General features: G+C 40.1%; 1 protein-coding gene across 4 annotated transcripts in view; it reads right to left on the bottom strand.

Annotated features, from left to right (window-relative positions):
• Positions 1 to 14042, bottom strand: part of LOC137256114 (formin-like protein) — a 111581-nt gene that overhangs the window by 21842 nt on the left and 75697 nt on the right. For 3 of the 4 annotated variants that reach the window (XM_067793817.1, XM_067793815.1, XM_067793816.1), the window contains exons 7-16: positions 7518 to 7597; positions 6057 to 6140; positions 5220 to 5418; positions 4575 to 4651; positions 4061 to 4154; positions 3639 to 3716; positions 2655 to 2765; positions 1859 to 2008; positions 1532 to 1580; positions 485 to 537 (exon numbers count right to left, since the gene is read on the bottom strand). In XM_067793817.1, the coding sequence (XP_067649918.1) occupies positions 485 to 537; positions 1532 to 1580; positions 1859 to 2008; positions 2655 to 2765; positions 3639 to 3716; positions 4061 to 4154; positions 4575 to 4651; positions 5220 to 5418; positions 6057 to 6140; positions 7518 to 7597 (975 nt within the window). Of the gene's footprint in view, positions 1 to 484; positions 538 to 1531; positions 1581 to 1858; positions 2009 to 2654; positions 2766 to 3638; positions 3717 to 4060; positions 4155 to 4574; positions 4652 to 5219; positions 5419 to 5748; positions 5768 to 6056; positions 6141 to 7517; positions 7598 to 14042 lie in introns of those variants that run through there. The other variant, XM_067793818.1, reaches the window with a different exon arrangement.

The following is a 14042-nucleotide window of genomic DNA, read 5'->3' on the forward strand; positions in this document are numbered from 1 at the left end:
TGAAACTAAACTCTCATCATCAAAAGTCAAAGTGAGTGGGTGAGTGAGTTTAGTTCAGTGCCACTTTTAGCAATATTCCAGCAATATCATGACAGGGGACATCAGAAATGGGTTCACATAATACCAAAAATAGGGAATCGAATCATTTTCAGCGGGGCAAGCAAATGCTTTAACCACTTGGCTACCCCACTGCCCCTCAAAAGTCAGATATTTCAAGTCAAGAAAATGTAACTGCACAGAATGTTAGATAATATGATATACAGAATACGGGAATCAAGGTGCCCTTGATCTTTGTACCAGGGTCAGAATCGGATTCCATAATGCCATGCTAGAAAGTAGCAATCAGCCCTTTGGATACCAAGACAAAACTGTGTGATCATAACGAATTGTTCAGGAAGTTCCTGTCCCCAAATTTGGTTTTAGTGAAACAGTCAGGTGTGGGGGTTAGTGAGTGACCTCATCATCCTGCACACCATCAACTCACCTTGATTTCTTCCAACTCTGTTGTTACTTCTGATAACTGTTTCTCTAACTCCACTGAAACATACATATACATATTTGTATTGTATTGTGAAAATAACTGAAGTATAAAAATAATTAATATTCCAGATTTGACTAACATCTTCCCAAATAAACTGATTTCATCCCAAAAGGCGAAGATATATACATCAGTGAACCTTGACAAGAAGTACTTACAAAATAAAAGGATATACAAAGAACGCACAATATCACTATAATGAAGCATTTCACTGTTATTAAACAGTAACAAGGGATACATACCGAAAAATAACCAAAGATTCAAATACAGTTGAGCCCTGTTTACACAGACTCCAGAATGTCCAGAAATCGCACCCTGAGTTTTTAGTGCAACAAAACTTTTATTCGTTAAATGTATTCACCTACTCCGACCATACGCTTCTGAACAAGGACGATGATTTTTCAATCTATTCCTTATTACTTCCATTGAGAGTGAAGCTGATTACCCAGAACTCTTACTTACTGACAGGTAGGTGCCAGAGTTTATGATTACCGGATAACTGATTATTTTGTTCCCTGCTATGCTATCTCTCAGCAGTCATTTGATGTGTGTCTTTGTTAATTACTTGTCAACACATACCCCATGTGGTACGATTTGGCAGTGAAGAAATGCTATTAAAAACCTTCTTAGCAAAGAATACATCTAACAGATATATAATGCATTGTCTTAATTCTGTGGTCAGGACTTGAGCATGGCTAGTCAACCTACAAAACGCAAACACACTGATTGTTGAAAAAGTAGAATTCCTCTGCACACAAAATGTTTATTCACATTTATGTCCTAAATATGTATATCCCAAAAAATAAAGTTTTATAGTGGAACTCTCGAATGTGTTTCTTGGCAAATTCAAATAGCCACTTTTAACACGGCATCCGGACAGTTTTCAGACATAAACAAAATATCTGTGTAAACAGGGTTCGACTGTAGACTATAGATCCAGCATTTTTTGTCAATCTACTGAAGGGGCTGCACCTAGAAGCGTGAGTCACTCACCTGTTTTAACCATAGCCTCTTCTTCCACCTCCTGTAACCTCTCGTTTACCTGGAAATTATACAGACAGAGAGTACTAAGGAGATTTACATTGAAAAAGTCCCCAGTGCACTGTATCATCATACTATCCAATCCAACACACTACACTTCAAAACCGGTGATTTGGGATTGAAACTCATGATTGCCTGAATATGTGCTGAAGTCATGTACATGAAACATTTCTTTGTTATTAAATGAAGACTTAAAGCAGAACTCTTACCAAAATGCAGTAGCCAACCGCCACAACAATCAGTGTTCAATATTTTTGTCAATGCTGAATTATTTTTTACCTGAGACAGATCGTCTTCCAGCTCAGCAACTTTCTCCAAAGCTTCCGTCTTTGTTTCTGAATCTTCCAATAGTTGAGCCACATCAATCATATTGTCTAGGTACGCATGTACCTGCACAGCAAGTCGGTCACTCTCAGTGTTCCGAAGTTTCTACAACAATGAAGCAGATGATGGTCACGTGGACAAATACAAACTACAGTGATTTCATGATTGGTATCATGATACAGATAAAAATTACACCTTTCTGCGGCCATATTGATTTGGACTGGTACATGTAGTCGCTGCAAACACATGACACAAATTGTGTCACTGATGACACCAATGTAGTGATATACAAGAATCTGCTATGGACAAAGCAGACCCACAACATATATATAACACTATGGTGATATAAAATGTTCATTGTAACACATTATATCGGGCATCAGACTTGCTCGGTAAACTGAAGATTCTAGATTTTTTGTTGGGTTCAGTCCTGTCCAGGATTCAAACCCACACTCTAACAACCAGGCAAGCATCTAACAAACTCAGCCACCACAGCTTGAATCTGGTTCATTTTTTAATCAGAAATGTAAACTCAAGCACCTGGCATGTTGAGCTGCGTGTCTTTACAGAAAATATTCCCACTGAGAAACAAAAGATCCAGACATTCCTCTGTGTGCGAATTAGAGCTTATGAGAGAAGAACTTACATTTTTCAACCCAACAAAGAATAGCTTTTCTCTCTGGCCAGATTTATTCAGTAGACTATAGAAGCAGTGTTATCCTGCAGTGAATACAGAATGAAATGTTCTCACCTCCAAGTAGTCATCCAGTCCTATCTCTGTGAACTCATGCTGTAAATGCACTCTGAAGTTCATGTTCTCCACAGAGTGGACCACGATGTTGATGAACTGCATACACGCAACCTGCAAACACACACTCCCTCTGTAAACCATGTGGCATGGACTACCGATGTCTGTGTGCAATATTCCAGCTATAATCCAGCAGTCTATAATAATCATCTGGACCACACAATCCAGTGTGTGGATTAAACTAAATAGCGGCGGTCTGTGAATAATCAAGCCTGGACAATTCAGTCATCAACAGTATGAACATCAATCTATTTAACTAGGATACACAGAGAATACTAAAGTATGTCTAAGCAAGTTAGATACCGATACCATTCACAAGTTTCATAAATATGGTGTTACACTGGACATAGTTTAGTATTTTATTTATTACTTGCCCAACATTAGCAAAATAATATCGAGCAATGTGCTTCTATCCGAAGTGTGGTGACACTCAGCTTTCCGCAGGTCAAGCAAGGTCTAATACTATTGTGACAGAGCTACTAGCATTGTGACGTCCTAACTTTGACGTAATACCTACTGCATCACGCGATGTTATTACACAATGTTTAATAACTTCATAAAATTATTAAACAGTGATATCTTCAATGGGTGAGTAATCAAATGACATCTGTCAACCAAGACATCGAGCCTGACCACCCAATCCCTTCAGTTGCCTCCAACAACTAGCATGAGTTACCGAAGATCAATACTAACCGCAATCTTAAGGGGTATCGTCTGATCCAAATTATAAAAATCGTCAACACAATTGTCATATAACATGTATCCAGTCTGTCAGGGAACCTGTCCACCAGAATGAAGCCTTTTATAGCTAGAAAGTTGTGATGAAGATGAATTTTAATCCACATCTTCATTTGTAAATCAACACCTGTTACATTTCATGGATATCTTATATTCCCTAATAGTGCATGCTATGAAAGATGTACTCACCATGAAATCTATATGAAATTCCTCATAGTTTTTAAAATAATCCATCAGTGTCTCAAACCGGTGTCCTTCATCACAGACCTGGAAATTCAAACACAAAATAAAAAAACACTTTTCATCAAAATAAGGAATTTCTCATTTACAGAATATACCAGTAGGTTCCAGTTGTCAGAAAACCAATACACGCAGACATTGGTTCTGCATCCAAATTCTGTTGCAGATGAAAAATGTTTGTAATTATAGGGGTCTTGAGGTTTTGCACATGAAATATTTGAATTTAAATTCCCCTGAATCCTTAACTGTCTTCCTTTGGGATGGATGATTTTGAGGTGGGCTGACAGAAAGACAGACAGACAGACAGAGAGAGAGAGAGAGAAAGAGAGAGAGAGCAATGAAACACAATAGAATATACATTCTGCACTCACCTCTTTAAAATTATCAAATGCAGAGAGAATGATTTCATGCCCTCCACTGACTAGGCAGACAGCAGCTAACAGTTCCAATACCAGGGCCTTTGTCCTGTAACAGACAAATATAATCAGTCATTCAGGGATTGTTACAGAGAATTTTGACAAAGGACCATTTTCAGGATTATTAGCAATTGTCTGAAATGAGAATGGGCCACTGCCCTTGCATCAATAGTACACTTCAAAATTTTAATGGGCCATTTTTTATTTTATTGTGCAACATGGCTTGTAACCCCTGCCTTTCTCAGTCCCTGGTCATTCCATCATGAAGCAACGAATCTGTGAGCGAGTGAGTGAATAAAGGAGTGGGTGTGTGAGTGAGGTTTTACACTGTTCCTCCATACAACAAATGAATGAGCTGGAAGCAATCAGCATTATTTCAGTTAGACCACAGTTTGTCTGCTTTATGTAGAGGAAAGGCCAAAGTGAAGCAGCCTTTGCCACAGGATATTTGTAAAAGCAGTCAACATACCTGAGGCTCCGGTGGTTGAGACTGAGCGCTATACAGTTGATGGCGTGCTTGTGAGCTATCACCAAGTTGAAACCATACTGAAACATAGGCAGGCCATAGTAGAATATCTTCAGACAAATATATATTCTAGGGTTGCAACGATTTACAATGCCCACTTCCAAGTCAGTCTTGGAATAAATTTTCTCTGTGATATGTTTCGTAAAATTCTGTTGAGTTAAATTAAATCTGATGTTTTTACTTAAATGAAAAAACAAATCAGAAACGACTGAATTAAGTGTCCAATATTTAAAATCGAATCGAGGTCTGACTGAATTGTTGCAGCCCTAATACACATTCAATTTCAAAGTAATTTTTAATTCACATTGACCATAACCCCTGCTTACTGTAATAACCCTTGCTTTACACATTTTTATGTGTTGCTATGTTGCTGGTAATAGGATTGATAGGTGAGATTTCTCTCAATTCCATAAATTTTCAGTCTTCAGATTTGTGGCTGAAGTCACAAAATGTAATTGTGTCCTGTATCTTCTAATTATGGTGTTTAATCCAATTATGGTGTTTAATCCAATTATGGTGTTTAATCCAAACTTAGAATTAACATTCTATTTAAAGTTAACCTTCCATTATGACAATTGTGTTTCCTACCTGATGGTTCATGATTGCCCTCAAGCACATTATGCACACATGCACATCGTCCCTTGCCTCCCCCATGTTTAGTTTACTTGAGTATTTTATGGATCGCGGTGAGCCTAGGGTGTTGGAGCGCCGCAACCTCCGACCTGGACTCCGACTCAACCCAGATTCCAGACTAGAAGTCTTCTCCTTGTTCAACAACTGCTCTCGTCTGGAACAAACAAAGTATGGCATGCGTGAGTGAGGGGTGGGGTCAAGGATGGGTGCAGGGGTGGGGACAGGGGGATGGGTGGAGTAATTTTGGGTGTAAGATTACTTACTTCAATAGCAATGTGTATAGCTGTTTGAACTAATCCAGAGTTTTGAAGGCCATGAAGCGACTATACCAATGGATTATTTACCCACCTCATCACAAGGAGAGTGAATAACACCTGTAATGAACAAATTACCCATCTCCTGACGATCTGAATGTATAACATCTGTGGTAATTTACCCACCCCATGGCAACCTGAGCAAATGACACCTGTGACAATTTACCCACCTCATGACAACTTGAGTGAATGACACTAGTGACAAAATACCCTCCTCATGACAACTGGAGTAAATAACACCTGTGATAATTTACTCTCCTCAAAACAACTTGAGTGAATGACACCGGTATCAACATGCCCTCCTCATGACAACTTGAGTGAATAACACCTGTGTTCATTTACTCTTCTCAAAACAACTTGAGTGAATGACACCGGTAACAACATGCCCTCCTCATGACAACTTGAGTATATAACACCTGTGATGATTTACTCTTCTCAGAACAACTTGAGTGAATGACACAGGTGACAATATACCCACCTCATGACAACTTGGGTGAACGACAAGTAGTCCACAAGGACATCCAGTCCTTGGTTTTCTTCACTGAGGAACTCACGCACCCATCTGAAAACAAATAAAAAATAATATGTATTGAATTCTATGTGAATAAAGTACATGATCTGGAGGTATAAACCATGAACATCAGCCATGAAGACCTTGATCCCATGTCAACTGATCAGTGGAAAGTCCAGTGTCCCAAAACAATAATTTTGATGCCTGAACATCAAAGAACATAATGAAACACTCAGTGCATCATTCTCACACAGGCAAGAGACAAAAATATTCAGTGAGCTTAACCCCTCTTTGTTAGTTGTAATGCTTGCTGTTTCTTAGTTGCCATATTCAAATTAAACGACATGGTGTGCAAAAAGTCAGGTCTGAAGCAGAAAGACCAGGGACTCATAGCATGAGTATGATGTAAGTGAGTATGGCTTTATGTTGCTTTTAGCAATATTCCAGCAACATCACGGTGGGGGCACCAGAAGTCAACCCACGTCTTTGGCATGGCAAAATAATGCTTTAACCACAAGGCTATCACGCCGCTGATCATGAGCATCAATCCGGAAAAATTGGGATTTCCAATTCGGTTCATTAGCCCAAATGGGTTAACCAACCTTGCATATGTTGTGGAAAATGAGTTCTTCATCTCCTTATTGATTGATCAATGGGCAAAGTGACACAGGCACTAAATGTTTCCTGGCACAATGTTGTTAGAACATGCATGTTGCTGACTGAGCCAATTCTGGAAAGCCAGCACTATTTCTGTGACTCCTTGCAAGGCAAAAGGACAGAACTCAACTCAGCAAACAAATTCACCTTCCTACACCTCTTTGTGTGGTCCTAATATCATCATAGTCACACGGAAAAAGTGAGTGAGTTTAGTTTTACGTGTCTGGATCAGACAATCCAGTGATCAGCAACTAAAGCATCGATATACGCAAGTGGGATATACAGTGGATACTAAACGACCTTCCACGTAATACCATTTTTATTAAACAAGTTAATGATTTGGTATCTGACGAGTGAAAGCGAGTTTGATACTAAATCTTTAACGAGTTTAATGAAAATGGTATTTCACGGAAGCGAGTTTAGTATTCTGTTTATTACTCGCCAACATAAACTGACAGAAACTGCGGCAAAATTCCCTACAGTGTGAGGACTCTCAGCTTTCAAGTCAAGCAAGGTCTAGTAAAATCGCGACATCAACATTAGCATTGTGATGTCACAACTTTGAACCATTTTGACGTCATACATCAAGTGGTATTGTGTACTAGTGTAATATTGAAGTAAAAATATTACACTGCAGTATCTTCAACGGGCAAGTAATAAGATGACGTGTGACCATGTGATCGCGTTAGTCGACTCTAGCTTCATGCACGGGTTACTGAAGACAAATTCTAACCTGGATTTTCACGGGTCAAAGTCAAACTTTGTACTTACTCTATGTGGTTGGTTCGAAGTGAGATCTCAAGGTCACGTAATACTTGAGTGGAGGTTGAATCACCCAGGATTTTTCGCTTCTGGAACAAATGAGAACTTACAGACAACACTGGCAAAACATGAAAGTCTAGGTATCTGAATTGTGCAGCAAGATGGCTCCTTTTTCCTCAGCAATTCTTTTGGGTAAGAATGCATTTTTACAGATACTTTCTGCCACTTTGTTAAGGGACCACATAAACCCATTCCCTTGTATCCTATCTTAACAGTATCAGCTGCATTTAGTTCCAACCTCACTAGATGTTTTCAATATTGCTTGTGGGCTGGTTTGGGGCTGTGTGACAGTAGGAGCTAGGGGCTGTGTGACGGTTGGTGCTGGGGGGCTCTGGTAGGGGCTGAGGTGAGGTTGGGCGCTGACGGCTTGGAGCTGGTGGCTGGTATGTGGCTGTGTGACGGTGGGTGCTGGGGGTTGTGGTAGGGGCTGAGGTGAGGTTGGGCGCTGAAGGCTTTGGACTGGTGGCTGGTATGAGGCTGTGTGAAGGCTTGTGCTGGGGGTTGTGGTAGGGGCTGAGGTGAGGTTGGGCGCTGAAGAATAGGGGCTGGGTGCTGGTGGTTGGTATGGGGCTGTGTGACCGTGGGTGCTGGGGGCTGTGGTAGGGGCTGAGGTGAAGTTGGGCACCGAAGGCTTTGGGCTGGTATGGGGCTGTGTGACTGTGGGTGCTGGTGGCTGTGGTATGGGCTGAGGTGAAGTTGGGCACTGAAGGCTTTGGGCTGGTAGCTGGTATGGGGCTGTGTGACGGTGGGTGCTGAGGGCTGTGGTAGGGGCTGAGGTGAGGTTGGGCGCTGAGGTCTTGGGGCTGGTGGCTGGTGGCTTATTTTGGAACTGCGTGACAGCAGATGCGGGGGGTTGCAGTAGGAGCTGAGGTTAGGGTGGGCTAGCACGGGCAATGTTGGATTGCACAACATTTTTCAACACTAGTCATTTTCAGTAACCAGAGTTAATGAAGTCTCAATGCAGAGTAAGAAATCTTTCAAAATTCCCACTACACCAGTGAGGGCACAATAATGGTCCTGTGTGTACTTCACTGATCGCAAATAACAGTTGTAAATTTGGGGCAAAAACTCATTGGCTACGAGCACCACTGCAAACTTATGATTTAGTGGTCCTCATGAATTAGTACTTGCTAGGAACCACAGGACCAGTGTAAATTTCGCAAACTGCCAATGGATTCCATAAAACCATTTACAGTAAGATCTTTCATTTCCCCTTACTTTAAAGTGCATGAGTATACTTTTCACACAGACCCTGTATCAGCATCACAAACAAACATGGCAGACAGGTATCCTGTAAAATGCATGTAAACCAGACAAGAAACCTTCAATTTCTAATTGACCAATATCACATAACGTTTTAAAATGTCTACAAATATAGGTGCTCATTAAGAAGTTTCAAAGAGTGGTTTGCTATATTTATGTTGTACATATCTATTTACTTATACTGGTGTAGGTTCTTCCAACCAACAACGGAACCTAGCTCCATCAGACACATGATTCATTATGTCCACATAGACACAACAAACAGCATATCTCATGACTTATATTACCAGTTCAAATATTCCTATAGTTGTAATGACTTTTTCTGTAGTATGACCACAATCTGAGTTCTTACATAATACTTACCACATCTAAACCAGCTTTCAAACTTTTTGTCACACTAGAAGCTGGCATAACTATCTATCTACAAAGCTGTCATTCAAGGGAGGCAACCATGCAAGACTTAACCGACAACAACAGATTGTTTTTATTTTCTTGGCATCTTGCCAAAACAAATGTTTAAATTTGTAATGGTAAAGTTTGTAAGTATATTAAACAAGAATGGTTTAAGCAATCATCACAGAAACAAAAAGTCTTAAAATCATAAAATTGTCATCAAAGTTGGTTTATCCTTTCAACAGGATGATAATTTATGCATTTCAAGATGTGATCTTAGGCTGTCTCTGTAACAGCCGGGAATTATATGATTTATGCAGGCTCTGGGATCAGTTTGATACTTTTTGAAAAAGATGGTTAATCAGTTAATATTTGTAACAATATTACAAACTATTACACATGCAACTCTCGACAACCACACAGATGAAGCGTCTACACCATTGTTTGATGTTATCAGTATCAATGTCAAGGTCATGTCACATCAAGACAGTCTGCTCATCTATACATGCTCTCCCTACAAGCCAAGTAAAACGCGGGGACCTTGCTGTACATAAATTATATCAAGGCCGTAAAAGAAACAACTAATGTAAGAATGTAAATCAGGTAGAGCTTTTCAAGGCATCTGACACAACAGTTCATTTTTTTAACAGTACTGAAATAGTAATTGCTTAGCTTTATAAACCTTTTCTGAAAAGCTCAACATTGGTATGTTGAAAAAAAAGACTGCTTTTCAGCTTTCCACAAATAATGTTAAGTATGTGTACAACAGATTCGCAACAAATTTATAAGAATGATAGGGTATACTGACAACACAGAAAAGATTTTACAAGAGCTTCACAAGGACTAAATATCTAAATATCGAAACATGGGTCTGTGATTGTAACCACATTTTTACTTACCAGGGCGAACATATCAGGGTTAATATTTTTCCTGCGATGCCCTAGGGCAAAGTATCACTTTGTTATGGTGACGTGATAACATGAACAATGCCATGACGTCATGGTTCTTGTGTGATGTTGCATTCTACATGCGGTAACGGCAGGTAGTCAGCCCATGTTTGAAAGTAGATTTGGGTTTATTTTCCTCATTGTAAAGACTTTGGTAATAAACAGAATATTACATTCGTGGCCAAAACATACTATGTTTACGACACCCGTGCTTGCATATTGGTATATCCCTCACTCTCGCTTGGGCAATACCAACATTTAGGCACTCGTGTCGTAAACATAGTATCACATGGGCACTCATATAATATCTTCTGTGTAATGAACATCTGTCTCAGTTCAGAGAGGGGAAGGGGAAAAGGGGATGATTCATCTTATTCAGAGAGCTGTAACCTGTAACATGGCTGTCTGAGTGATGTAACAAGGATTGCGTCTGTTGTTCAGAGAGTTGTAATCTGTAACATGGCTGCCTGAGTGACACAACAAGAATGGTGTCAGTGATGCAACAAGATTGGTGTTGGTGTTGTTCAGAGAGCAGTAAACCTGTAACATGGCTGCCTGAGTGATGCAACAAGAATGGTGTCAGTGATGCAATGAGAATGGTGTCAGTGTTGTTCAGAGAGCTGTAACCTATACCATGGCTGCCTGAGTGATGCAACGAGAATGGTGTCGGTGTTGTTCACAAAGCTGTAACCTGTAACATGGCTGCCTGAGTGATGCAACAAGAATGGTGCCAGTGATGCAACAAGAATGGTGTCGGTGTTGTTCAGAGAGCTGTAACCTATAACATGGCTGCCTGAGTGATGCAACAAGAATGGTCAGTGATGCAACGAGAATGGCGTCAGTGTTGTTCAGAGAGCTGTAACCAGTAACATGGCTGCCTGAGTGATGCAACAAGAATGGTGCCAGTGATGCAACGAGAATGGCGTCAGTGTTGTTCAGAGAGCTGTAACCTGTAACATGGCTGCCTGAGTGATGCAACAAGAATGGTGCCAGTGATGCAACAAGAATGGTGTCGGTGTTGTTCAGAGAGCTGTAACCTGTAACATGGCTGCCTGAGTGATGCAACAAGAATGGTGCCAGTGATGCAACAAGAATGGTGTCGGTGTTGTTCAGAGAGCTGTAACCTATAACATGGCTGCCTGAGTGATGCAACAAGAATGGTCAGTGATGCAACGAGAATGGCGTCAGTGTTGTTCAGAGAGCTGTAACCAGTAACATGGCTGTCTGAGAGATGCAACGAGAATGGTGTCAGTGTTGCTCAGGATGCTCACAGTTACAACACAGGATGCTTCTGTGAGAAAGTGGAATCCAACCATCAATTACCACTACAAGAAATTACCACATTAAATAGCCCACATACATCCTCTATGATTCTGCAACAGAAACTAATCAACAAGTCTAACCTTAAGTGCCAAATTACACCTAATCAGAAAATACCAAACAGTGAATTGTCAAGTACATTCACAAGTCGCATCCTGACAAATGCCTGCTGCCCTCCCACAACCAGGTACAATAAATAGCTTATTACTATAATGGACTTCCTCACATCTGAGCAATCAATATCGAGCAAACAACCTCAAATACAAATATCACCCCAATACTCAAAGAATACAGTTTTCCATTTATTCCTAATAGCAGTTCATTGATTGTAACAAACTGATTACCTGACCTGTCACCATATTTGATTTGATATTTGGGTTCATCAATTTCGCCAAATTTGGATGTTTTGTGGTTAAAAGTTTCCCTGGCCTGATCTGACTTGCACATCTTAATACATAAACACGCAACATCAGCATAACACAACAGAGATGGTAATCAACTATATTATTTATCATGTAACAATAATTGCTAAATTATATCTGTTGTCAGCATACATTCTGTTTTATTTGTGCAAAACAAACAGAACAAGAAAAGGTCCCTTGCACCTCTGACTATCATCCACGGGAATACATCATTACTGTCTTGTAATGCCAGCGGGTCATGCATTAACCAATACACCAGTCCCCTTCCTTCGCCAACCCCCCTGGCAATGGGGTGTAGAAAAAAAATTCCGGAAAAAGTCCTAAATTTGCCTTGGGACAAAAAGTCCTATTTTGAAAAAGGTATTTTTCCATTTTCATAGCGTTTATTGACTTTCATGTATTGTATATTCATAACAAATGTAAAATAGACAGATCCTGTATACACCATTATAGAGGTTTTCCTGCAGAATATTGATGAATATAAATGTCTATGAATCTAAGTATCTATCTGTATTATGTGTTTTTCTGAATAAAATAATTTTTTTGGCGTTTCTGTGTTGAATTTGTCTGTAATGCTTGTAATGCTTGTTTCTGGAGCAGGACTTTCAAACCGATCACTGATTTTTCACCAAACTTGATTCATAAGTACGTCTAGTAGTGATCATTTTGTGATTATAACAGACAGATTAGATATTCAGATTCATAGACATTCATAGACATTGACATTTCCTGATCAAATTTAGGACTTTTTTCCAGAACTTTTTTTCTGCACACCATTGCCAGAGAGTTAGGTGAAGGAATGGGGTTGGTTCTTAAAACAAATCAATTCCCCTCCCCTCTTCATTCCCCTAAACCTTCTAGACCCTAAACATTTACCATCATTTAAACCAAACCCCCTTCCATCTTTCCCCCTCCCATCCTTTTCTCACTCAATCCCTCCCCTCTGAACATCTCCCCTTCACATCTCAACTCCCTCATCATCAGATGCCAGCAATCGGTGCCATCTCTGACAGACAGACAAACTCTATCCCCTTCAGGCCAGATCAAATACTGTCCAACTCTCAATCCTACACCTCCATACACCAGCATGAACTCAAGTCTCAAGACCGATTCTTTCTGTAGATCATGTGTTTGGAGAGGCAACATCTCACATCCCATTGGGTGGGGAGTTTTCTCAATAAAACGAAGGCAGATAACATTCAGGCTGGAGAAAACAAATCTTTGTTCCAGATGTGGCTCAGTCGACAGCCTGTCTGTACAGGACTGTGAAGAGGTTCAAGGGCTTGCTTGTGGCTTCTCCTGCCCAGGGGACAGTACATGAGAGACCGAAACAGAGAATGAGTGAGTATGGTTTTACACCGCTTCGGGGGACACCAGAAATGGACTTTACTTATGTTGCCCATGTGGGGAATCAAACATGGGTCTTCGGTGTGACAACAAACGCTTTAACCACTAGGCTACCCCATCATCCCAAACAGAGAATGAAAGTCATGAAAGTGACACTGAATAAGACGAATAAGTCGAACTCAAGTCTGCAAGTACAATTAAGGTGACTTTTCCTATTATGTAAATGGAAACTAAATAGAACTTCTGACAGACTGGAGAGCAAGTATACTACATTTTAACCTTCAAGAGGGAAAACAAGTACAACAGAATGAAATACTGGATGCGTATGAAATGAACAGGGTAAATGAGAGTCAGTGTGAAAGAACCAAACAGACAAGGTGTGTTTGTTGTTTAAAATCACCTTATAGAATGAAAGAGTAAATAGAGTACGGATGAGAAACAGTGAAAATTTTGTTTGTTGTTTCAGTTTCAATGAGAGAAATTCAAACGCTCAAAGATGGCAGCCAGTAAATAATGGATCCATGAAGACAAATCTGTCCGAGATAAACTATCTGATACCTAACGATATATGACATCTGGGTACCAGGAAGCACAATAAAGTCTACAATTACGACAATCCAGTCCAACCTGACCTCAATTCACCACAATAGACCCTCAGATGCCTGGGTCCCAATTCACAAACCATTCATAGCCCTACAACATTCATAAGTATGTGGTGAACTATGGAGCTGCCACATGTAACATCGTAATGTTACAAACACTTTGTGGATCCAGATCCCAGG

This window comes from Haliotis asinina, chromosome 11, assembly GCF_037392515.1.
Source record: "Haliotis asinina isolate JCU_RB_2024 chromosome 11, JCU_Hal_asi_v2, whole genome shotgun sequence".
Taxonomy (NCBI): Eukaryota; Metazoa; Mollusca; class Gastropoda; order Lepetellida; family Haliotidae; genus Haliotis; species Haliotis asinina.